The sequence below is a fragment of the Leopardus geoffroyi genome, chromosome B4 (genome assembly GCF_018350155.1).
Source record: "Leopardus geoffroyi isolate Oge1 chromosome B4, O.geoffroyi_Oge1_pat1.0, whole genome shotgun sequence".
NCBI lineage: Eukaryota > Metazoa > Chordata > Mammalia > Carnivora > Felidae > Leopardus > Leopardus geoffroyi.
The window spans coordinates 12,508,369-12,534,111 of NC_059341.1; the positions used below are offsets into that span (position 1 = coordinate 12,508,369).

Consider the following 25,743-nt stretch of genomic DNA (forward strand, 5'->3'; position numbering starts at 1 on the left):
TCATCCTACCATATATAAAAAGATAATAATACTCAGGGGTTGAGATTTAGTGGAATTGTACTGTATAGTGATACTGAAGAGGAGTGCCTGGCTGGCTCAGTCGGTGGAGCATGGAACTCTTGGGGTTGTGAGTTCGAGCCCCATGTTGGGTGGAGAGCTTACTTAAAAATAAAATCTTTTTTTTAAAAAGTTTCTGAATAGACACTGGTGTTATTATTTTTTCTGCATGTGCTTGCTGGGAAGAAGACGGTGAACTCTGAGATGTAAATAAAAATAATTTTTATTTATGCTGAGGTTCCAGTGGCTTTCCTCACCTTGGCTTTTGTACCATCAGTGAAAGTGAAAGTGTGAGCACAGTGAAAATGGAGCACATAACCTCTTAGTATTATTATGATAATGTGTTTGACCTTTTAGAACCCCTGACAAGTTCTTTAGGACCCCTGGAGGTCCATGAACTACCTTTGGACAATTGATACTCTAGGCTAAGATTTTGTTGGGTATAGTCAATGGAATTGAGATGTGGTACTAAAAGATACTGTAAAGATTGGACCACAGACTGAGGCTTGGAGAGTCCTTTACTTCTTCTGAGAGGATACGAGTATGTGCTTGTCAACTTGTTTACGTGACATAAGACAGTTAATGCTTCGTGGTCATAAGAAACAGTTGATGCTGAGATAAGATTTGGGGAGTGAAGAACTGTAGCTTGCAATACTGGATCCGTTCAAAGACTTGAAGGACCTGAGTTCTAGTTGTGCATGTTACTTACAAGGCTCAGTAAGTTGTGGGGGTGTCGCCTGCCCTTTCCAACTCTCTGCTCTCTCACCTCTAAACTGGGATTAGTATTATTTTGCTCCCACCTTTCTCAGGGTAGCTTTGATGTTTGCATGATGCAATCAGTTCCTTACCCCAGGTCATAACCTTCAGCTTTGCATCTGTAAAGCTGTTCGTTTGTGGTGGATGAGTCAGTAAATGTTCGTTGAGTTAATGAACTTTAACAAAACTGTTGATCCTGAGGATTCTAAACATACACAAAAATGGAATTATAGGATGAACCTCCATCTATCCGTGTCTCGTGCTCTTTTATAAACAAGATAGGATCACACCCAACAAAATTACATTTGGGTCCTTAATACCATTAATATCCTCTCACGTTCAAATGTTCCCAGTTGAATTAAAATATGTACATAGACATTTTTACAGTTGGTTTGTTCAAATCAGATCCACACAGAATCCACTTGCTTGTTAACTTTGTTAACTACGACTCTTGGTTTCTTTTAATCAAGAACATTTTCATTCTCCCCCATTTTTTATGCCAGTAACTTGTTAGAAAAACTGGCTACCTTGATAAACATCCCAGTATTTGCTTCCCAGTGATGGTGTTTCGCTTATTTCCCGATTCCCTACGTTTCTAATAAACTGTAAATTAGACCTAAATGGTTAGATTCACTTGCAGCTTTTTGGCAAGAATACTTAGTATATGTGCTGTATACTTCCTGTGTGTATCACAGGGGAGACACACAATGTTTTCCTGATGCCAGGCTTGATCAGGGCATTCAAGTGTAGCAGTCTAATCTGCCCGTTGTTCACCATCAACCTTTCTTGTCATGGTCCTGGCATCCATGATCATGGCCGGAGTGAATGAGCTTGGGAACTATGAGGTACTGAAATACATGTATGGAGGTACCTTTGAGGTACCCTTATAATTACTACTAATAAAGTAGGGCAGTATCTTTATCTGAGCTAAGTCATTACTAGAATAATATCCAAATGGCACAACTGTAGACGGAACAATGTCCAAATTAGGGAATGTAGATTTAACAGCAAGAATGATTTTGTATATAGTATAGAAAGAACTTTTTTTTTTCTCCTACAGACTTAGAGCTGGTCTCATAACATTGAATCATATAAAACAAATAACTTTAAACGGTCTTGCTAGTTGCTAATAAAGACTCTCACACCATTTTATGTCTAGATTGAGAATTAATATGATTTTAAGAATTGATCAGTACAAATATAATTAATTGGTACAGAAAGATTCCAAGTGACAAAAAGATTTTGGACACACCCTAGGAGCTCTCTGGGTAATGGCAGTTAAGATGTCAGATAACAGTTAACCATAATCTTTGATTGTTTCTGTTGGAAGAAAATAATTAAAGCATCCTGTTTTTTGTAGTTCCTAATGAATTCATTTATAGAAATTATCATTGAACCTAAACATTGGGGAATTAAATGAAAACAACGTGAACATTTGGAAAATATTGTTGGTTTCTTCTCTTTGCTGGATATGCCTGTTAAAATGATACTGCAAGAAAAAGACTTCATATTTAGAGCAGATAGAAGGCAGATGGCATGTCGAGGGATTCAGTATAACATATCCGGCTTTACCATGCTCTTGATAAACTCAAGTGTTGGTAGGTTGCCTACGGAACATGAAATTTTACCCAGGGACCTATTAACGTACTTCTTTCTTCAATAGGAAAATAAAAAGTATTTCAAGCGTAGTGAACTTGCCAAAAAAGAAGAGGAAGCGTATTTTGAAAGATGTGGCTACAAGGTAGGTCTCTCTGCTTTTGTGTTAAGTCGTATATTTCTGAGTTTAAATTTATATAGCTGTTGTTAAAGTGACAAAATTATTGATCTCTGTTCAATTTATCAATGTTATACGTTAGCCTATAAATGAGAAGCCATCGGGAGAGGTAGGAGCTTTTTGCTTTTTTCTTTCTTTTTTTTTAAATCTTGAATTCAGGCAAATACATGCATGCCTTCTGGCTTGGAATGGTTTGGCTTTTGTGGACAGCATGAAGTGGCTTGAGATCAAAGCTTGAATTTTGTTTCTTTGAATTTTTTGGGTCTGATTCTGCCTCATCTTCATCTCCACCAACCACCAGCTCCTCCCCCCACCTCTCCCAATAAAAGTCCATTTTAAAGGGTTTCAAAACATTTTACTCATTCGACCACAACCGAGGTGGTAGCACCTTGTGGTATTTCCCCACTTGCACTGGAATATTTTAAGCCACTGTTTTTATGTTTGCATTGTTAATAGTTCCTTTTGGCCCCAAGTACCTCTGCCTGAGGCAGAATGCCATGAAACACTGTGCTTTTGTGTGATAAGGTCTAGTGTGTAGAGAATGTATAGAAATATTAGAAACGAATGAGTGGCCTGGAGGACTGTCTGTTTTAGAGGCATGACTCAGAGTGTCCTTGAGGTTACCCTATTATTATCCTATCCAAGTCTTCTCCTAGTTGAATAACATATTGGGGTTTTTATTGGGAGGGGTTAAATGTTATGAGGTGAAGTTGAGGTTTAAATCGTTTTAAAAGAAGACTGTATCTAGTTTAATACTTTCTTAAACAAGACCGAGAAATTGTGTTGAAATACTTGTGCCAAATCCTAAATTTGACAGTAACTTTTTGCTTGTGAACCATGTGTATAATATAATACTCTTGTGCATGTAATGGGGAAAGTCTGGAGATCAATTTATCTGGCATAGCATTTATAAAAGGAAGCATGAGGAATGCGAATGGTATGTATATGCATTTGGTTTTATTTCATAGTGTGGGCAGGGGGCAGGTATTGGAAATGTAGTTTTATGTTTCTGATGGATGTCTAAAATACAAAAGTTTGCATTTTTATTTTGATGTTTTCCATAAATGTATTGATTTCATTCGCTTTTAGCTTAGGAAAAATAAAATACATTTTATGTAAATAGCCAGCGAATGGATACCAGGACAGAAGAATTCTCATCTTTTCTTGTCCATTGTTGTCTAACTCACACTTGGTCTGGAATGCGAATCGTTTACCATGGATTTAGTCTGCTGACTTGTTGCTTTCCCAGATGCCTAAATTTGAACCTTTTCAACGTTTTGGTCAAGTAGGAAAAGAATTAAAACCAGGCGGTTTTGCTTTGTTTACATTGCTTCAGTTATAGGTCAGTACTTTTTTGCTTCTGTAGAGAAAAGCACTAAAGCAGAGGAACTACCGTAGAGACACTGCTGGTGGCATTGGGTCCAGCGGACAGAATGTAACTGGCATTCTGTAATTAAGAGTGCTTGTCATCCCGAGAGTTGTGGAGAAATGCCTGTTTTTATGCTTAAAGAGAAGGCACAGGCTTTTCTTTCTAAATCGTGTTTAATATTTCCTTTTTGGTAGTAATGAAAATGCAGCATGTATCACTTCCATTCTCTTATGAAAACTGGGTTCCATTTTTAAGGCTTGATGCCGATTTTGTTTGTGAAAATACAGGAGTTGATTTTTGTACCTCAGTTTTCTGTCAGCACTGTTAACATTAACATAACAGTTAGCCATGAACTATAGAATCAGAAATGATAGCATTTTTAACCATTATAGCCTTCTTAATGGAATGTGAGTATTTCTTTAATGTTGGCCTTCTATTTTTTATTTTTTTTTAAATCTTTTGGCATTTGAAATTAGTCCCATGATCAGGTGGGAAACCATGTTCCAGTATCTTTTTACAGACTACACCTTGGGGCTTACGAATTGTTGAACTTAATTTCCCTAAACTGTGAGCTGGACAGCAGACTCAATACGTGAAAAGATCCCTCCCTCCCCACCCCGCAGGTTCATACATACAAGAATGTCCATTCTTGGGAGCGGGGGTGCGGGGGTGCGGGGGTGGGGTATGAGTAGAAAGGTGCTGTTGTGCTGTTATTTCCCCCCAAGGTTCAGAGCTCGGTCTGTTGGCAAATTGTGTGTAGCTTTGGGAGTATTTCCATACATCCAGCAGTGGTCTCGGTGCTCTTGGAATCCTCCCTTTCAAAAAGGAGGGTAGGAAAAAGCAGGGGCTTGTGGCTTCACAGATTTCTTAGAAAACACTTTTTTTTGTTGTTTGTTTATTTCATTAAAACCCAGAACAAGGATCAAACAACCCTATGAGGTGGTCTTCTCAAAGAGGAGAAGCAAGTTGATGGTTTTTAAGAAAAGAGTTTAACTTGTTTCGAGTCTAGGGAGAAACGAGCCTAAATTTCAGCCCTTGTAAGTTTTAGATTTTGGAAATCATTATACATCTGTCGCTTTTCAGTAGCAAGAGTGCTATCTCCTTGTGTGTGTGCTTGCTGGCTGTGTCCCTGAGACGGCGAAGTTTGATGAGTTCTCAAATGCAGGCACATTTATTAGGAGTTCCTCAGTGGAACATTTAGAAAACCTCCAATATTTAAAACCTGTTTATTTCCATGAGCAGTTAATGCATAGAATGATCAGTACTAGCTGTATTATACTGTAAAAGCTGAATTTGATTTCTTTTGGCTATTAATATAGATACAGCCAAAAGAGGAGAACCAGAAACCATTAACTTCTTCGAATCCTGTGTTAGAACTTGAACTTGCAGAGGAAAAGTTACCCATGACTCTTTCTAGGCAAGAGGTAAGTTTATGTATGAGTGTTTCATGAAAAAAAGAAAAACCTCCAGAGCATTTGCATTTCTTTCCATTTCTTTCCAGTAAGTTTTATGTCATTATTGCCTACATAACGTGACCTACTGGATTAAAATACTGTGCAGTATTCATGAAGTTCTAAATCTTTGCTTTTCTTGTTATTCTTGAACTTTTAAAAGAATATATGTTTCTAAACTTTAGAAACTAAACACATTGTTCTAAATAAGTGTATACATTCTAAGTAATTATACTTAAGTTACTTGTCTAAATTATTTTACTTTATTTATTTTTAGTTTTTTAAATGTTTATTTATTTGGAGAGAGGGGAGGAGAGTGCAAGCAGGAGAGGAACAGAGAGAAAGGGAGAGAGAGACTCCCAGCCTGCGCTAATGGTGCAGAGCCTGATGTGGGGCTCGATCTCATGAACCATGAGATCATGACCTGAGCCGAAATCAGGAGTCAGGCACTTAACCGACTGAGCCACCCAGGCACCCCTAAATTGTTTTAAAAATACTGTTTTATAACTTTCTCTGAATATGTCTTAATAGGTCAGAACACAGAGATCTGTATAATTTTTTATGACTACATAATTTCCCATAATATTTTTAAAGCCAGTTATTCTTTTAAAAACCAAATAGTAATGGTCCTTTAGATTGCTTTAGCACATCCCTCTTAGAAATCATACTAAGATGAGCATCCTTCTACAGATGGCGTTGCGTGCATGCTAACGTATGGTTATTTCTTTTGGAAGATTTGTGAGAAGCATGGTTTCTGCAGTCTGTTGAGTAAAGACTGAACGTTTCTACGACTTGGGGTACATAGGACCGCCAGGCTGTGTAGACAGGTTATGCTACTTGGTGCTCTCAGCTACAGTGCTTTTTAGACTCTAGTCAGGACCAACTGTTCTTTTTCTTAAAAAGCCAAAAACAACAACAAAAAAAATCTCAAGAAAGTCATGTGACATAAAGAATTCAAACTATATAGAGCGATACAAAACAAAAATGAACTATGAGCAAAAGGAAACTTACAGAGGAAAGGATGATCTGACTCTAAAAGCTGTCATGTGAAAATTAGGTGAAAGGAACTTGGAATACCTAGCCCCAAGAGAAGAACATTGGGGACATAAAAGAAAAAAAATCCATTGACAGTAGCTGTAATTTTGGAAAAGAATTTAGTGTTCTTGTGGTTGCATAAAGTAGAACTAAGGCATATTGGTAGAATTCTGAGGGAGGGTGGTTTTAGTTTATTTTGAGAAGTAAAACATATGTGAAAGTATGTGTCCAAAATTGGGACGGCCTGTTTCATGACGAGGTGTGATCCCTGGCATTTGTCCGACGGGCCTGGCAGAGGTGTTTTGATAGTCATGTCTGCCTTGATTGGAGATAGCGTTGGATGGCCTCTTAAGCATCTTTTTAATACGAAGCTTTGGTTAATTCAGTGGGAGCCCTACCAATGGTTTCTGTGCCACTATTTATGTTTCCAGATAAAATTCTTTCTTGTTACTTGGGAACAATTTTGGATCAACCTTTATTTTTCACAATTAAAATGTATTTTTTTCTTATGAGATGCAACATGGATACAAAGAGTGTATAAAACATGCGTGTGCAATATAATGGGTGATGACAAAACAAAACCCAGGTAACGATCACCCAGGTCAAGAAACAGTATTTCCAGCCCCTCAAAAGCCTTACCGGCGCCCTGCCCTGATCCTAACTCCCATCTCTTCTGAGGGTAAGTTTTTGGTTTTTAATGTGGCATTACAGTGCTGACTCCAGGCTCTGGTCAGTGAGTTCTTGGATGACTCTAGACTTTATTTTCCTTCTGTATTTAAAAGTTACCACTCCCTCCCATCTTCATGCTTTTCTTATGTATTCTGTCTGTATTTAAAAGTTACCACTCCCTCCCATCTTCATGCTTTTCTTATGTATTCTGTTATCCAGATGGAGCCTTTGCCGAAACAGCCAAAGTACGCAAAACACGTTAGAGATTTTCAGATGTGACAGTAACTCACTAGATCTGTTCACGGAAAATTGAAGAAAAAATAAGGACAACTGACTTTCTATTTCAATTTTGAAATAATGTATTTGGTAACCTAAAGGAGGAATTATTATTACTAAAAACATAGGGATTACTATTATTACTGATTTTTTTACTAGGTTATCAGAAGATTGAGAGAAAGAGGAGAACCAATCAGACTATTTGGAGAAACTGATTATGATGCATTTCAGCGTTTAAGAAAAATAGAGATCCTCACACCAGAAGTTAACAAGGTAAGAAGTCAGGACAAAACTCGGAGAATATCACTGTACCACATAAACTAGAATAGTATGGGGTTTGAGCCCTTGCGTTGTTCTAGGCAAAAATGGAACAATGAAGTTGCCAGATTACTGCTGCTGAAGTAAATCTTTAACGTTTAATTTTTAAAAAAGCACCCGTCTAATTTAATTAAAAGCACCTATCTTAATTAACGGCACCTATCTTAAGCATACAGCTCAGTGCATTTTGACGAATTCTTTTAAGCATGTAACCACCACCCTTATGAAGATGCACAGTGTTTTTCTCACACAGGAAAGTCACCTAGTGCCCCTTCTTAGCCAGTCCTCCTATTCCATCTCCTCCATGTGTGCACAACCACCTTTGAAAATTCTATCACAGTAGGTTAATTTTGCTTGTTCGACTATGTCATGTAGATGGAGTCATGAGAGCATGTCTGGCTTCTTACGCTGAGGATAGTTTTTAGATTCGTCGTTGTTACTGCAGAAATCAGTATTTTGTCATTGGTGATGGTCTTCATTTGTCTGAATATACCACCATTTGTGTCCAAATTCGGGCTGCTCTGACTAGTCTTTTTTTTTTTTTTTTTTGAGAGAAAGCACGCTTGCGCGCCCAAGTTGGGGAGGGGCATAGACAGAAAAAGAGAGCATCCCAGGCAGGCTCAGCACTGAGCAGTGTGGGACTCAATCCCATGAACTGACATCATGACCTGAGCCGAGATCAAAAGTTGGACACTTACTCAACTGAGCCACCCAGGCACCTGCACAAGTCTTTTTTGGGTCTGTGTTATTTCTCTTGAGTAAATAAAGGTTACATCTCTTGGTAAATACCTGAAGTAGAAGGGCTGAATAGTAAGAGTAAATGTATGATTAAGTTCTTTAGAAATGCCAAGTATTTCCAAATGTCCTCAGCCTTTTTTATTGTAAGTGTTTTAAATTGTAACCATTCTCGTAGGTGTAGTAGTATTTCAGTATTTAATTGTGGTTCTATTTATAGCTCCCTGGTAACTAAAGGTAATGAACATCTTTTCATAGACTTACAGCCCGTATATTTCTCTGTGCAGTATGTGTAAAAATCTTTTGTTCATGTTTTAATTAGGTTGCTGGCCTTCTTATTTTTGAATTCTAGGAGTTCTTTATATATTCCTGAATACAAGTTCTTTGTCAGATATACAGATACATGTTTTATGACTATTTTCTGCTAGTTTTTGGCTTACCTATTCTCTTCATGGTGTCTTTTGATGGGCAGAAGTTTCAAATTTTGATGGAATCCACTTCTTTTTTATGGTTGCTGCTTTTGGTGTTTTGCTTAAGAAATATTTGCCTATCCCATGGTTTTGGAGAGATACGCTTCTGTATTTTGTCTAAAAGGTTAATAGGGTTAGCTTTTACACATAGGGCTCTGATAAGCATATGGTTTGTCTTGGTGAATATTCCATGGACTTTTGAAAAGAGTGCATTTTATACGCTGGGTAAATGTCAGTTACCCAGTGGTAGTATTGTTCAGCTCTTCTGTGGCCTTACTAACTAATCTGCTCTGTCAGTTACTGAGGGATAGCTGGGGTGACCTATGGCTATGTAACAGATCACCCCAAAACTTAGTAGCTTCCAACAGTTTATTATTGTAAAATCTTTCTCGGTCCTATATGACTAACAAACCATCCTGAAACTTAGTAACTTAATTAATGATATCTCACAATTCTGTAGTTTGGGGGTACACTGGGCAGTTATTTGCTTGTGTTCTTGCATGGGGTTGCAGTCAGATGAGGGCCGACTGTGGTCATGTGAAGGATCCCCTGGACGGACCTCCCAACTACATGGTATCTTAAAGGTCCTTCCATGTGGTAGGATGTGTCCAAATTTCCTTCCTTTTTAAGGCTGAGTAATACTGTGTTGCGTGTATGGATCCCATTGTTTTTATCCATTCGGCTACAGTGGACATTTGAGTTGTTTCTACCTTTTGGCAGTGAATACTGCTGCTGGCTTTGAACATAGGTTTACAAATACCTGTTTAGGTTCCTGCTTTCACTTCTGTGTACATACCCAGATGTGGGATTGGTGGATTATGTAGCGATTCTGTGTTTTAACTTTTTTCTTTTCAAGCATAAATGAATTTAAAAAATTTTCTTCAGTTGTGTTTAATGTTCACAACAATCTTTTAAAAATTCTCAGTCCTTTTGAAAACCTTAACTTAGGGGCACCTGGGTGGCTCAGTTGGCTGAGCATCCAACTCTTGATTCTGGCTCAGGTCATGATCCCAGGGTCGTGGGATCGAGCCCCGCATCAGGCTCCATGCTGAGTGTGGAGCTGGCTTGACATTCTCTATCCCTCTGTCCCTCTCCCCTCTTCTTGTCTGTATGTGCACCTTCCGTCTCTAAAACAAAAGCTTAAAGTCTTAGACTGGTTTTTGTGATGCTTCATTTCACCAATATTTATTTCTCTTCTATATCCAGAGTCTCCTTCCTTGTTTGAAGGTAGTATTAAAATATTAATGTGAACTATGAAATTATTATGTGATTTAATTTTTCTACTAGTCATACTTAATTACTTGAAAATTTTTCTAGTTATTAGTATTTATTACAACCTGCTGTATTAAAAAAAATTTTTTTTAAATGTTTATTCTGAGAGAGTGAGCACGAGCAGGGAAGGGGAGGGGAGGGGCAGAGAGAGAGAGAGGAAGAGAGAGAGAATCCCAAGCATGCTCTGTGATGACGGCGGGGCTTGAATTCACAAACCATGAGATTATGACCTGAGCCGAAAACAAGAGTTGGACGCTTAACTCTCTGAGCCACGCAGGGTGTCCCCAACCTGTTGTATTTTAATCTTGCTCAAGCTTGTCCCAGATGCTACAGAGTTTATTAGTACATTTTTTAAAACAAATTGAGGTATGATGGATGTATTAGTTTCAGGTATACAGCTTAGTGATTTGATATTTGTGTATATTGTAAAATGATCACCGCAGTAAGTCTGGTTAATATCTGTCACCATACATAGTTAAAAATGTTTTTCTTGTGTTGAGGACTTTTAAGCTCTACTCTTGACAACTTTTAAATATGCAATACCAGGGGCCCCTGGGTGGCTCAGTCGGTTAAGCGTCCGACTTTGGCTCAGGTCATGGGCTCACAGTTCTTGAGTTCGATACCCGTATCGGACTCTGTGCTGACATCTCGGAGCCTACTTTGGATCCTCTGTCTTCCTTTCTCTCTGCCCTTCTCCTGCTCCTGCTCTTTCTCTCTCAAACATAAGTAAACCATTTAAATATGCAGTGTGGTATTAACTGTAGTCCCTGTGCTGTGGCACCCCATCCTTGTGCACTAACTGGAAGACTATTTTAAGCTGATAACAACTTAAGTGTGATTGAATTTTAAAGCTTTACATTTTTACCACTGTCTGCCACATCTTAGGTTTTTTGATATCATATTTTACATGTTCTTACCTTGTAAATCCTTTAATTCTTGTAGTTACAGTTTTACTGCTTTTGTCTTGAAATCTTCCTACTAGCTTTGTAAAGTGACCTACTACCTTTATAATATACATATTTACCTATTTCAGTGAGATTTATACTTTCGTACGGTGTTACTAATTAGCACTCTTTTCTGCTTAAAGAAGACCCCTTAACATTCCTTGTAGGGCTGGTCCAGAGGTGATGAACTTCTTTAGTTTTGCTTGTCTGCAAGACTCTTTCTGCAATTCTGAATGATAACTTCCTGGTAGAGTATTCTTGTTCGGAAGTTTTTCCTTCTGCCACTTCGAATATATCGTGCCGCCCCCTTTGTTCTGCAAATCTGCTAAAAAATCTGCCGATAGTCTTATGGGGGTTCCTTTATACACAACAGGTGGTTTTTCTTTTGCTGCTTTTAACATTCTCTCCTTGCCTTTCTTTACCTTTTGACATTTCAATTAGAATGTGTCTTGGCGTGGGTACGTGTCACTTTCTGAGGTTCTCGCCATACCATTTTCCACAGCAGCTGCACCATTTTACATTTCCAGCCACGAAGGGTTCCGTCGTTCCACATCCTGGCCAGTATTTAATGCTTACTGTTATTTTTGATCATGGCCATTCTGTCGGGTTGAAGTGTTATTTTACTGTGGTTTTGATTCGCATTTCCCTAATGAGTAGTAATGTTAAACATCTTTTTGTTTGCTTATTGGCCTTCTGTGTGTGGTCTTCTTTTTTAATTTATTTTTATTTTTTTGGATGTAGTCTTCTATTTAAGACCTTTGGCCATTTTTAATGAGGTAGGGTTTGTTGTTGTTAAATTGTAGGAGTTCTTGATATATTTTGGATATTAGTCATTATCATATTAGTAATTTACAAGTACTTCTCCCATTCCATGGGTTATCTTTTCACTCTGGTGATAGTATCTTTGCAGAAAAGTTTTCATGTTTGATGAAGTCCAGTGTACCTATTTTTTTTTTTTTTGGCCTGTGCTTTTGATGTTGTATCCAAGGGATGATTGCCAAATCCAGTATCATGAAGCTTTTCCCATGTGTTGTCTTATAAGAGTTTTACAGTTTTAACTATTACGTTTATGTCTTGGATCCATTTGTGTATGTGTGTTTTAAGAGTTTTATCATTTTTTTTTTTAATTTTAACTTGTTTTATTTTTTAAAATTTGCATCCAAATTAGTTAGCATATAGTACAACAATGATTTCAGGAGTAGATTCCTTAGTGCCCCTTACCCGTTTAGCCACCCCCCCCAAACCCCTCCCATAACCCTTAGTTTGTTCTCCATATTTATGAGTCTCTTCTGTTTTGTTCCCCTCCCTGTTTTTATATTATTTTTGTTCCCCTTCCCTTATGTTCCTCTGTTTTGTCTCTTAAAGTCCTCATAGGAGTGAAGTCATGATTTTTGTCTTTCTCTGACTAATATCACTTAGTATAATACTCTCCAGTTCATCCATGTAGTTGTAAATGGCAAGATTTCATTCTTTTTGGTTGCCGAGTAATGCTCCATTGTACATATATATAAATACACACACACACACACACACACACACCCCCACATCTTTATCCATTCATCCATCGATGGACATTTGGGCTCTTTCCATACTTTGGCTGTTGTCGATAGTGCTACTATAAAATTGGGGTGCATGTGTCCCTTTGAAACAGCACACCTGTATCCCTTGGATAAATGCCTAGTAGTGCAGTTGCTGGGTCGTAGGGTAGTTCTATTTTTAGTTTTCTGAGGAACCTCCATACTGTTTTCCAGAGTGGCTGTACCAGCTTGCATTCCCATCTTTGATCAGTTTTGAGTTAATTTTTTTTTAATGTTTACTTTTGAGAGAGACAGAGTGTGAATGGGGGAGGACAGAGAGAAAAGGAGACACAGAATCTGAAGCAGGCTCCAGGCTCTGCGCTGTCAGCGCAGAGCCCAGCACAGGGCTCGAACTCACGAACCATGGGATTGTGACCTGAGCTGAAGTGAGACGCTTAACTTACTGAGCCACCCCGGGCACTCCTTTTTTGAATTTTTATGTGTGGTGTAAGGTATTGGGTCCAGCTTTAAGGCTTCTGTTTTTATCGAGTGGTCACAAACTGGATGTGAATAGAATGTGGAATTTGCTGATTTATTAGAAACCTAGTAAAAGCCCAGGATATAGATGAGATACTAGTTGACATTGCTGAATGTTCCAGGAATTCAGAATAGTTGTGGTAAGGCTAGACATTTTAAGTCAACTGGAAAAATGGGTTGAGGACTCACTTTCACTAGACCTCACTAGAAAATTAAAGCATTTGTGAGTATTCTCATTTGCATTTGTCACACATACACTTTATTTTTCTGACCAGAGGAGCTGTTGTGCATACATTCTTTCAGATTTAAATATGTTCATGATAATTAACTTTGGACACCGAGGATAGCTGTGTAATAAATTGAAATCTTACTTGAGTCCCTAATTTTACTAAGCTCTTAACTACTTGTGGAGGAAGAAAATGACTTGGACTTAGTGAAAAATCAAAAGTGAAATATTGGTGAGATTTCATAGGAGGTGTAATTTTTCACCCTTCTCAGGGATTGAGAAATGATCTGAAAGCAGCTTTGGATAAGATCGACCAGCAATACCTCAATGAGCTTGTTGGTGGCCAGGAACCTGGAGAGGAAGACACACAGAATGACTTGAAAGTTCATGAAGAAAACACCACAATCGAGGAGTTAGAGGTAATCTCTACGCCCACCTGTCTTCATTCCCTGGCATACCTTCCATTCCCTGGAGAAGATTCCTGAGGTCATCGGGTTGCTCACTTCGGAGCACAAAGGCACAAAGGCCCATTTGAAATTTCATGCTTTTACTTATCACTCCCTTTTTCCTCAATGTCCACTCACATTATCCTACTTCCTGCCTTCAAAAGTAATCATTTGGCTATGTTTGACACGCATCCTTGTATCTGTTGGTGGTCTTGTAAAGCCAGTAGTGTTTTGTATGCTTGTGTTTTGAATACTCATAAATGATACTATACTGTGAAACTAATTTTTTTTTACTCTTCTTTTTCCACTTAGAACTGTTTTTAAGATCCACCCTTGATGTTGCACGTATATCTAAACCTTTGAATTAACTGCTGCGTAGCATTTCGTACTCGGTGGCATTCACTGCCTTGTACTTTTTGCTTCCTCCTGAGAGCTGGCTTGCTCTGGCTCCCTAGTACCACAGACAGCTTTGTGAGGAGCAGTCTTGCACATACCCCTGTGGACTCAGAGGCAGGGTTGCTGGGTTAGAAATGTTTCACTTGTCCAGTACTGTCAGGCTGCTCCCTAGAACGCCCGTACCGGTCTACACCCGCATCAGCAGTGTGTGCGTGCCCTTTGTTCCCACATCCCTGCCGGCACTTGGCAGTATCTTGCTTTCTCATTTTTTGCCACTGTGATGAATATGGTGTGATACGTGTAATCTTAATTGAAAAGCAGTGTTGTACTATCTCAATATCTAGCTCAAGCTAAAATTATGGCTTAGTTTAAAGCTTTAACTGCTTAATAAAACACAAACTGTTATTTTTCTGTTTCCTTTCATTCTTGGCTGCCCTCTGCATGAGTAAGATCATAGTTCTGGTAATTGTGCCCTTTCTCCCCCTTACTTATCTATGCACCCTAAATCTGACAGAAAAAATTAGTGTGAGTAACCAGTTCTGAGCTTGTTTTTTTTCTGAAATAGCTTTATTATGAAAATCACTTATTATACAGCTTACCCATCTAAAATGTTCGGTTCACTGATTTTTAGTATATTCGCAGGTTGATGGAACCATCATCACAATCTAATTCTAGAACATTGTTTTCCTAGAAAGAAATCTCCGTTCCATTAGTAGTCAGTCCTCAAAGCCCCATCTTTTGTCTTTTGGTTCATAAAAGATGACCTACTCTCTCTAAATTTAAATGGCAGGGTGTATTTTCTTTTTCATTTTTTTAAGTTTATTTTGAGAGAGTGTGTGTGTGCACCAGAGGGGCGGAGAGAGGGAATCCCAAGCGGCACAGAGCCTGACACAGGGCTCGATCTCACGAACCATGAGATCATGATCTGAGCCGAAAGCAAGTTTTGTTTTTTATCTAGAAATTCCTTAGTTTTTTTTTTTTTTTTTTTTTTTTGTAAACAGCAGTTAGTTTCTGTAATAAAGATCCGTGTTCAACTCACGTTGATAACACATATTCCGTCGTTGCTCTTTACGAATGACCGGAAGCATTCTGTTTTCTGCAGGCATTGGGAGAGTCTTTAGGAAAAGGGGATGATCATAAAGACATGGACATCATTACCAAATTCCTTAAGGTACGTGTTTTTGGGCTACAATGGAGGGACGTGTCGGTTGGTTACGAACTGTTCTTTAATTTTTGGACCATATTTAAGGGTCAAGGACTGGAGAGGGAATCCCTCGTTAAACGTGTTTTGTATGTACCTGGTTTCCAACACTGCCGTGCACTTGGGTAGAGAGGTTAGTCTGAGGGGATGTATGTGTACTTTCACTGTGGCACTTTAAAACTGACTTATCATAAACACACAGAAAAGAATCACAGCGGTGGAACGAACGAGAAGTTCGGGGAGTTTAAGATTTTTAAAACACTCCAGGAGGGAGTGCAGTGAGGGGCTTGTTCCAGAAGCTCTTACAAGTGGTGATGGCAGCAAGGAGAGGAAGGAGGTGGGAAGACCTTGGCAGTGGAAAAAAAAGCAAACACATCAGCAACCTTTCAGAGACTGCTTGTTTTCTCAGTTCTGCAGATAGCTGCGTATTCCCGCTATGGTTAGCTCCATCCGTCTCTGGCCGTGGGATTTCTTGCTTTCCTGGGGTAGGTAGAGTGTGTGCAAATGTCAGATTCATTTTAGCACTCATTCACAAACTATGTTCATGCCGAGAGATTTAAACACGAGAAGTGCTTTTACTTGTGTTTACTGTTTAAATACAGTGTATTAGTCATCAGGATTCTCAGTCTGTTGAGATGGCATGGAATTAGATAGGGCTTGGGAGCTGGCATGAGCTGGAATTTCCTCTTGGGAGTGACCACCTCTCCTCTCCGGACAGAGGATGAGCATAGGTGATGCCCCTGGGGTGGTAGGTCTTCCTCCACCTTCCCTGGTTATCTGCCTCTAGAAAGGGTGCTCTTTGCATTTAAACCCAAGGGGCACTAGGTCTACTTTCCAGGGCTGGGAGAGGGGAGGGGGGACGAGTCATAGTTGATTTATTTTCTTTTTCCTTCCTTCTCCTTCAGTCAGGTGATTTAGTGGGAATATCTAATTGAATCTCCTCTTTCCTGCAAAAGTAGAAAGTCCAAACAGAGGCATACCCCATGTTATAGTGCTTGGCTTTATTGGGCTTTGCAGATAATGCGTTTTGGCTTGTTGGTTTATTTTACAAATTGATGGGTCTGTGACAGCTGTGCTTCGAGCCCGTGTACTGGCATCGTTTTTTCCCAGGAGCGTTTGTTTACTTTGTGTCTCTGTGTCACATTTTGGTGATGCTTGCAATATTTCAAACTTTTTCATCATTATTACATTTGTGATGGTGAATCGTGATCAGTGGTTAGGATGTGAAAGCACAGATGATGGTTAGCATGTTTTAGCAATAAAGTATGTTTAAATGAAGCTACATACATTGTTTTTTAGACACAATGCTGTTGTACGCTTAAGAGACTACATTATAGTGTAAACAGAACTTCTATATGCACTAGAAAACTAAAAAAATTCATTGGGCTCTTGGGATATTTGCTTTTTAATGCGATGGTCTGCAACCAAACCCGCGGTATCTCTGGGATGTGCCTGTGTTGCACCAACATATTTGGAAGATTGATTAAGTATCATAGCACATATGCCATTATGGCAAATAAGTCTCGGTGGGCTCAATTTTATATAATAGAAATACGAGTAAAAGTTTATTTCTGTGGAAATATTTCTGTGAGATATGATAGTTGGTTTTTTGTTTTTTTGAGAGAAATTATCATTGAACTAGGAATATATATAATACACACACACACACACAGAGAACAGGGAAGTTTGTGACTTGCCAGAGGCACTGCAAAATATACCTGACACAATAAACAGAAATAATTCATTAATTAAACGGTAATTGATGATATTTTAATTAGTCAAGAAACATACTCTAAAGATGGTAATATGTTGTTCCGTATTTTAGAGAACATTTAAACTTTTTGAACCACTGGGTGGCATCGTAGTCTAAATTTGCCCATTCTTTCGACAGTTTCTCCTTGGGGTTTGGGCTAAAGAACTGAATGCCAGAGAAGATTACGTGAAGCGCAGTGTGCAGGGTAAACTGAACAGTGCCACTCAAAAACAGACTGAGTCCTATCTCAGACCCCTTTTCAGAAAGCTTCGGAAAAGGGTAAGGTTCCTTGGAAAATGCTTCTATTAACTGATTTTTAAAAAAACAATCTGTAAAGAGTAAATGCAATCTTGAACTATACACAGTAGCTTCCAAAAATAGTGATGATGTTTTTTCTTTTCCAGAATCTTCCTGCTGATATTAAAGAATCCATAACAGATATTATTAAGTTCATGTTGCAGAGAGAATATGTAAAGGTACGTTACCATGCTGTGCATCAAAATCATGGTATGAGCCTGTCTAGGTTGTGTGTGTGGATTATGTTTATTTAGCGTGGGAGTATTTTACATAGGAGCCTTAAGAGTAAATGCGAGTAAACGTGAAATGAATTAGTAGTGACAAAATCTTTTATTCTCTACTGTATTGTCAGCTTTATTTTTAGACATTGATAATAAACTTTCTGACTACACTGGTTTTTTAGTCATTTTTAAGGTAGGTGTAAAGATTCTTCGGAGCATGAACTGGATATAGGCAGTGTTCATTTCATGAATGGGATTGGATTTCAAAGATTGTTCAAGATTATGGCTTGGAACAAATTTTCCCATAGAAACAATGTTATGTAGATTAGTTTCCCAGGCCAGCTATAAAAGCCTACTTAATCCGTAATATAGCTAAAGTATTGTACTAATGATACAATGGAATTTAACCACCCTTTATACTTCTATGAGAAAATGTTCCAAGTAAGGCCGCCAGAATTCACCTCTCCCATTTCAGAACAGCAACAATAGCAGACCCCTTGTTAGGGACGACTTTACCCCTTGTCCCGGTGTCTTTCCTCCTGAATGGGCTCCAGGAGGTGGCGACAGGGAGAAAGCGCTCTTGTGGCCCGGAGTTCCTGGAGCCGACTTCAGAAAGGCAAGTGGAAGGCCGTCAGCTGGCGGAGGGGAGCACAAAGAGAGCGGCCTGCTGTACCAGTAGTGGGGATTGGATGCGTGCCCCTGCTTCTGGGCCATAAGCAGAGTCTGAAGCAGAAGCTTCTCGTGGCGGTGCCTCCTGAGTGTGGGAGTAGGGAATTTCAGCGTGACGGTTCCAGCGGCTGTTCCAGAGCAGTAGGTGGGGCTCTGCCAGAGAAGTGGGAACGGCCGGGCTTACCCCTGTGCTCTGACCATCTCTTCCCAAACACAGGGCCGGCTGGCACCTGTGGGTACTGCAGCCTCATGCTGATGAGGCCCCGTAGTGATTTTACTCCTTCTGTTGGAGAGCCAGCTGGTTTTATGGAAGGAAATGTTTTTGGGTTTTATGTCTATCGGTTTTATTCTTGGATAGTTTCTGTTGGTTGCATGGTGCTTACTAAGGATAGTTGCCTTGGAATGGGTAGATGAGGTCACCATCACTGCGGGAAGAAACCACTTGTCTACTAGTGAGCGTGCCTTCCCTCTTGTTACTTTTTGCATTTGCATATTTGAGAATCAGGTGAAAGTTCATTTTGCGTAGAGTGTAGAAGAACCAAGAAACTTGAATAACCTATTTGGACAATTTTCTTTAGACATTTGGGGTAACTAAATACTGGAAATTCTATCAGTTAATATCCAGTGTTAAAATTTGTACAATTCAGAATCAGTGATATAAGTATGTAATGGGCTTTTAAAAATTAAGCTTTCTGGGGCGCCTGGGTGGCGCAGTCGGTTAAGCGTCCGACTTCAGCCAGGTCACGATCTCGTGGTCCGTGAGTTCGAGCCCCGCGTCATGCTCTGGGCTGATGGCTCAGAGCCTGGAGCCTGTTTCCGATTCTGTGTCTCCCTCTCTCTCTGCCCCTCCCCCGTTCATGCTCTGTCTCTCTCTGTCCCAAAAATAAATAAACGTTGAAAAAAATAAAAATAAAAAAAAATAAAAATTAAGCTTTCTAAAACTACTGAGTAGAGCAAATTCAAATTTAGGGTAGCAAATGAACTTCTAGTTAGTCTGTTGGTAGGCTAATTTTTTTTTTTCTTTTAAATCAGCTCTACATATCATGCACATAGGTATTGGATTTTTAAAATTAGAATATCTTTGAGACCTGACTGGTAAGCGTCTCTGAAACCCTCGGGGTCTTGGAGAATTTACTTGATTTCTCTTTTGGTTTTCTCCTTTTTTTCCCCTCACAGGTAGCCGGGCTTGGTTTAGAAAAAGAGCCATTTGTCTTCATTGGTTTCTGTCTTTATGTTTTGTAGCTTTTATTTTAAGGTTCTTGGCAGGTGGGAGGTTCTGAGGGGCCAAAGTGAAACGATCTCATCCTTAAACTATTCGACTCGAGGGTTAGTATTTAATCTCTGTTTATACATCTGCTGTGGACCCTGTGTGATAGTCCCAGCTCACGGAGCCCCCGCTGCTTTCAGAGGTCTGTGCTGCTGTGCAGGGAGTGGATACAGTTGCAGGTTGGATTATGAAAAACCACTTAACCTCCATCTTCTTTGTGACCACCTGTGGAGAAGACTGGGTCTAAAGGTGACTCAAACTGGAGTTGGTGTCAGTGCATCAAAAAACCTACCTGGTAATTCCAGATCTGAAATGTATTAATTTCCAGTGCACAAAGGTTGCAAAGGCATGTTTGTCTTTTTACTCACAGGATTAGCTTTGGTTTCTGTTTTTCCAGGACATTTGTGGTCCTGGGAAGGGCAATCGGTCACCTCATATTTGAATTTCTTTTGTTTGAATAATGGGAATGGTAATACTTTTTTTTTTTTTTTTTCAACGTTTATTTATTTTTGGGACAGAGAGAGACAGAGCATGAACGGGGGAGGGGCAGAGAGAGAGGGAGACACAGAATCGGAAACAGGCTCCAGGCTCTGAGCCATCAGCCCAGAGCCTGACGCGGGGCTCGAACTCACGGACCGCGAGATCGTGACCTGGCTGAAGTCAGACGCCTAACCGACTGCGCCACCCAGGCGCCCCTGGTAATACTTTCAACATGCTCAGGACATGGATGAAGATTATGTCATAAAGGGCTGTGAAATACTTTAAAAATATGGACCAACCCAGTATTTTTGCTTTTCTGATCTCTTTCTTTTTAGGCTAATGATGCTTATCTTCAGATGGCCATTGGAAATGCCCCTTGGCCCATAGGGGTCACTATGGTTGGTATCCATGCCAGAACTGGTAGAGAAAAGATCTTTTCTAAGCACGTTGCACATGTTTTAAACGATGAAACACAGCGGAAATATATTCAGGTAAGCAGTTGGGAGGGAATGAAATTGCTCTGGAGGTTAACATGCTCCAATTCCCAAATCGTAAATTTTGAGAGCAGGAGAAAAATTCTAGCAAATTGGACATAGCACGATAGGACACAAGTCCGCTTTTCCTAAGTACTTGTATTTAAGACCTCTTCACTGCATAAAATGGAGCCCTTGTAAGTTTCATACATAACACAAGACAGGGTGAGGGGTTGTACTTTAATTACCATAGCACTGAAATAATGCTACTTCATTTGGTTTTGGGAGTTTAGTGAAGAAGGACAAATTTAGACTGTTTAGCAGTAAATCTCATTTTGTCACTTCCCAGCTAGATTTAACATCTACAGGGTTAAAAAGAAGGAGTGAATAGTAAAAATTTGGGCTTAATGAATGTAATTATTTGTCAGTAACATTTAGACAGAAACAGATCTCAAATGTTGATAGTTTATTTTCGTACAGTCCTATATGCCTCATATAAACTTGTTTGCATTATTGTTGGGCAAAACTTTTTTTCTTAGTGGGGAAAAAAGTCAACTGTTACGCAGCTTTTGCCAAATTGTCAAAAGTCCCAGATTGTGTCTGTATAATGACTTATGCCGGATGTTACTTCTGAAGCTTGAAGATGATACTGGGGAAGTTCACTTAAAATGTAAAATCCACTTAAAATGCATAACGTGCTTTCAGATTTTGTGCCAGGGAACAATTATTACCATATTCATGAATTATCTTGCTATGTGATTTCAGTTCCAAGTGCTAAAGATTAACTTGTGTGTCATGCTTTATGCCTTATTCATATATATTAGCATTTTCAAATAGGAGTTCAACCTGACTCCCTAATATGAATTGTAGAATTTATAGAGTCCAAAAATAACTTGTTGAAATTCAAAGACCTTTCCATTTTTTAATAATAACCAGTGACTGTATTGAAAGCAAAAAGCTTTTATGGGGGGGGGGGAAGTCATTTGGCTTTAACAATAAAAAAATTGCCAGTTGTTAAATGTGTTAATTGTGTTCAACTGTACCATAGCCAGAGCCATAGTGTGTATAACTACATAAATTGTCTCAAAGGCAGTATTTTGTTTCTCAGCAGTGGTGTCATTTCTACTTCCCCACAAACTGATTTTATCCCTAAAATCCATCCAGTAGTTTTTAAGATTTCTGATGTATTTTTGGAAGCTATATAATGACCTTTTTCCCTTCCTTTGGTCTTCGTTTTTAATTGTTCCATTCCCATTTAAAAAATCCTCCTTTTTTTCCCCAAGATGATTAGGGAAAATTGGTAAACATACTGAGAACTTCAGGAAGGTGTCTGACTTAAACCCAATAATATTGTTGTGGACAGATGTAAATATGGTAATACAGTCAGGTGCATTCCTACCTAGCTGGTTGAGTGTGGGAAGCCGTGGAGTACTGAATAGATCCATGTCTGTTGGGTGGATGCTGGTGAGATGTCATGGGGTCTTAGTCATCTCAAACTGTCCTGTTAAACATTTTAATGACTGGTTTGGTTGACTATACTGAGAGGTTTATTTATTGGATTTATGGACAGCAAGAAACAAGAAAGAGTAGGGTGTGTGTTAAGGTGGAGAAGATGTTGGCATTCCAGAAGTTCTTGAAAGACTGAAGAAAAGAACAGATTCTAAAAAAATAATATTTAACAAGGATGACCGTAAAAAAATCTGGATCCAATGACCTATTGCTTGAGTATACAATCTGAACAATGTATACGAGAAAGGATTGGGGAATTTAGTAGGCTGTAGGTGCAATTGAATGAGTAGTATAATATGACTGCTACAAAGTGTAATGATAGCTTGTATTTCATCATTAGACATAATGTAGTGTAGGTTCCAGAAGTCAGGAACATAGTTCTCTGTTATATACCCGATCTAGAACAGTACCTCAGTCGTGGGTGCTCAATAAATATTTGCTGCCTGAATGAATACCATATGGGACAAGAGATGTGAAAATGCTCCTTTTTTACTCCTTGAAGGAGACCGTTGGAGGGGATCTGAGCACAAGAGCTGTGGATAATAGAGTAGCTCTCTGGTGGGATGGGGAGTAAACTTGGCCTGTAGTTTAGGACCGGGTAAGGTATAGGAAGGAAGGAGGACCTTTCTAATGAGTGTAAGGAAACAATAGTTCTCTTTTTATTGAACTTTTATTTTGAAATAATTACAGATAGACTCACAAGAAGTTGCAAAAAATAGTACAGAGAAGCTTTTTAACAGGCACAATTGCCCTGAGACAGGAGTAGGGCCACTGGGAAGATGTGAGGGAGATCCCTACCACTTGATGTTTGCAAGCATCAAGTTAACTCTTGCTCTTTTTTCCCTAATGTTTATTCATTTTTTTTTTTTTTAAGTTTATTTACTTTAAGAGAGAGTGAGCAAGCAGGGGAGGAGCTGAGAGAGAGAGAGAGAGAGAGAGAGGATCCCAAGCAGGCTCCACACTGTCAGTGCAGAGCCCAGTGTGGGGCTTGGGTCCATGAACCCTGAGGTCATGACCTGAGCTGAAACCAGGAGTCAGATGCTTAATGGACTGAGCCACCCAGGTGCCCCAAATGTTTATTTTTGAGAGAGAGAATAAGTGGGGGAGGGGCAAAGAGAGAGGGGGATAGAGCATTCGACGCGGGCTCTGCCCTGATAGCAGTGAGCCCGATGCGGGGCTTGAATTCACAAACCATGAGGTTGTGACCTGAGCTGACGTTGGACACTCGACTGAGCCACCCGGGCGCCCCAGCTCTTGCCCTTGTTGGCCCTTTGATGTCTTTGATTCTTCTCTGTCATTTCCCTTGAGGCCACTGCTTAAACCTAAGGTTGCAAACCCACATGCCCATGACAGGTAGTAAGTGAGCTGAGTGTTAAACACCTGACCCTCTGACATTTGTTCTCCTACTTTTCATACGGACACAGATAGAAGCATTGTTTCATTTTGTCTCGACCCTGACATGTCAGGGGACGGTGCAAGCTAGTGTGAGGTGTCAGCCGATGCTCGCTCCCGGTGCTGCTGGAGTCCCTTCAACTCACGGTTCCCTTGTAGGAATATGGGTCAGTGTCCCATCTTCCTCTCTTTTTAATTAATTTTTTATATGTGCCAAAGATCTTACTTTTTTCCAAGATATTGTGTGCTTCTATTTTTTAAAATATTGGCACCAAATTTAAAAAGTTAGCATTGTGTTTGGACAAACAAAACTGCTGATTTTTGATGTCTTAAGATAAACCTATGGTGCTAAACAGCTCGAGGCCAAAGAATGCTGCCCGTCCCTCCAACCCCCAGTGGCGGAGTTTTATGAAATTCTTGATTGTGATGAGCTGAGTGGTTTGCTAAGCTGTCTTTTGAATCTCCCTCCTCGTTACTTTGGTGTTGAGGTGGGGTTGATTTAGAATATCTTTTTTTTTTTTTTTTTAATGGACTATCCTTAAAAAAGGGATACATTAAGTATATTAAAGTCAGGGGTTGACAAACTTCATCTTAAAAGATAGTAAATATTTTAGGCTTTGCATTTCCTAGGTCTCCATTGGAACTGTTGAACCCTGCAGGCTGTAGTGGGAAAGAAACGGGTGGCCTGCGGACCGTAGTTTGCTGACCTCTGGTGACTACCTAGCCCAGAGATATTCTATGTTAAGGTATTTGCTGAGTAGGTAATTGTGGACGTCATTTAATAGGGTCAGTATTTCTTTTTAAACTGAGCTATGATAAACCTAAATGCGTGAGGTGTACCAAACTTAATTGTACAGTCCAGTGATTCCTGATATATGTAATTTTTTATCTAGACAGGAGAACAAGGTGGAGATACAGAATGTTTCTAGTGGGACCCCAAAAGTTTGTTCATGCCTTTTCCCAGCCCAAATTCTCTTCCCATCAGAAGTGACCATTTTTTGGACTTGTGTTACTATCGGTTAACTTTGCCTGTTTTTGGACATCATGTAATGGAATCTAGGATGTATGGAAAAATTATTTTTGTATTTAGACATCCCGGTGAGAAATATGTGTGTTAGGAAGTATGGTTGAAAACAATTCAGGGGGCTATTTTATAGTACCGGGATTTCATCTTTGGGTTTTCTGGCAAACCTCTATAGAATTTAAACTGCGAAAGTTGTTTGAAGTGTTCTCTTGCTCACAAAAATTAAACACACCACAGGGAGGGTGTTTTCACCGTGCAGATCAAAGAAAAGTTGTATAGTTTATTAGCTGGTCTCAAATCTGAGGTTAGATTCAAATTGGTGGTAGTAACTTTAAGAACTTTGTTTGTTCTGCCAAATGCAGATGTAACCTTTGGCCCAGATTTGAGTAAAGCTTCTTGTATACAGATTATAGGAGGCTCTTGGTTATTTAGAGACCTTATAATTCAGTCATTTAAAGACCTCTCTTGAAAAGGTTCATATCTTGGGCATGCTTGTCCGTAAAGAAGAGAAGGAAGAAAGGCTGAAATTGTCATCAGGCGGCTCTGCTCTGCAGGCTCACTTGCCATGTTTCCTTGCCTTGGCCTGTGGCCCAGAAACCTGGCTTTTGTCAGCGACATTGACAGTCTCCCTTGCTTTTTGGCTTCCATTGGGTTGGTAGTGAGAGAGGCTCGAAGGCATTTTGTAGGTGGGAGAAGAACAGGTCAGAAGTATTGATGTCCCTGGCTTCCTCCCCGTGGGGTCAGTGAGGGCTGATGGCACCCCCTCCCCAAGGCCATGTCTTCTCTCAGGAGGCCATCTCCATACAGTTACTTCTGGGTTTCGGTAACTACAGCCCTTCTTGCCCCTTCAGAGCACAGGCTGGCTACAGCTTCCCAGTAGTGCTAGTTTGGGGACACTCTGCTGTCTCTTGTTGGGCCCAAGTCCTGCCCATGCCTTTGCAAAATTGTTGGAATTACTGCCATCACATGTTCAAGTTTGATCGTGCTCTTTGTTTCCTGATGATAGTGTCCCGAATACACGTAGATTAATTGATCTGTGTACTGTATTATAACACAGATTTCTTTGGTGATTAGATGATGAAGGAATAATACTCCTTCCAAATACTTTTCATGAGGTTTCACTGTTATGAAAGGCAAATGTCCTGTAATCTTCTCTGGTGAGTTGTTGTCAGTAATCCAGATTAGTAAATTCCCTAGCAAAGACATCAT

General features: G+C 39.5%; 1 protein-coding gene across 3 annotated transcripts in view; it reads left to right on the top strand.

Moving 5' to 3' along the window:
- The window catches only part of PRPF18 (pre-mRNA processing factor 18), a 61,914-nt gene that overhangs the window by 26,751 nt on the left and 9,420 nt on the right, over positions 1–25,743 (top strand). For 2 of the 3 annotated variants that reach the window (XM_045464716.1, XM_045464715.1), the window contains exons 2-9: positions 2,477–2,554; positions 5,276–5,380; positions 7,547–7,660; positions 13,679–13,825; positions 15,351–15,419; positions 17,341–17,481; positions 17,607–17,678; positions 20,472–20,627. In XM_045464716.1, coding sequence (XP_045320672.1) covers positions 5,360–5,380; positions 7,547–7,660; positions 13,679–13,825; positions 15,351–15,419; positions 17,341–17,481; positions 17,607–17,678; positions 20,472–20,627 — 720 coding nt within the window. In that variant the 5' untranslated portion in view covers positions 2,477–2,554; positions 5,276–5,359. Of the gene's footprint in view, positions 1–2,476; positions 2,555–2,669; positions 2,697–5,275; positions 5,381–7,546; positions 7,661–13,678; positions 13,826–15,350; positions 15,420–17,340; positions 17,482–17,606; positions 17,679–20,471; positions 20,628–25,743 lie in introns of all 3 variants that reach the window. The other variant, XM_045464714.1, reaches the window with a different exon arrangement.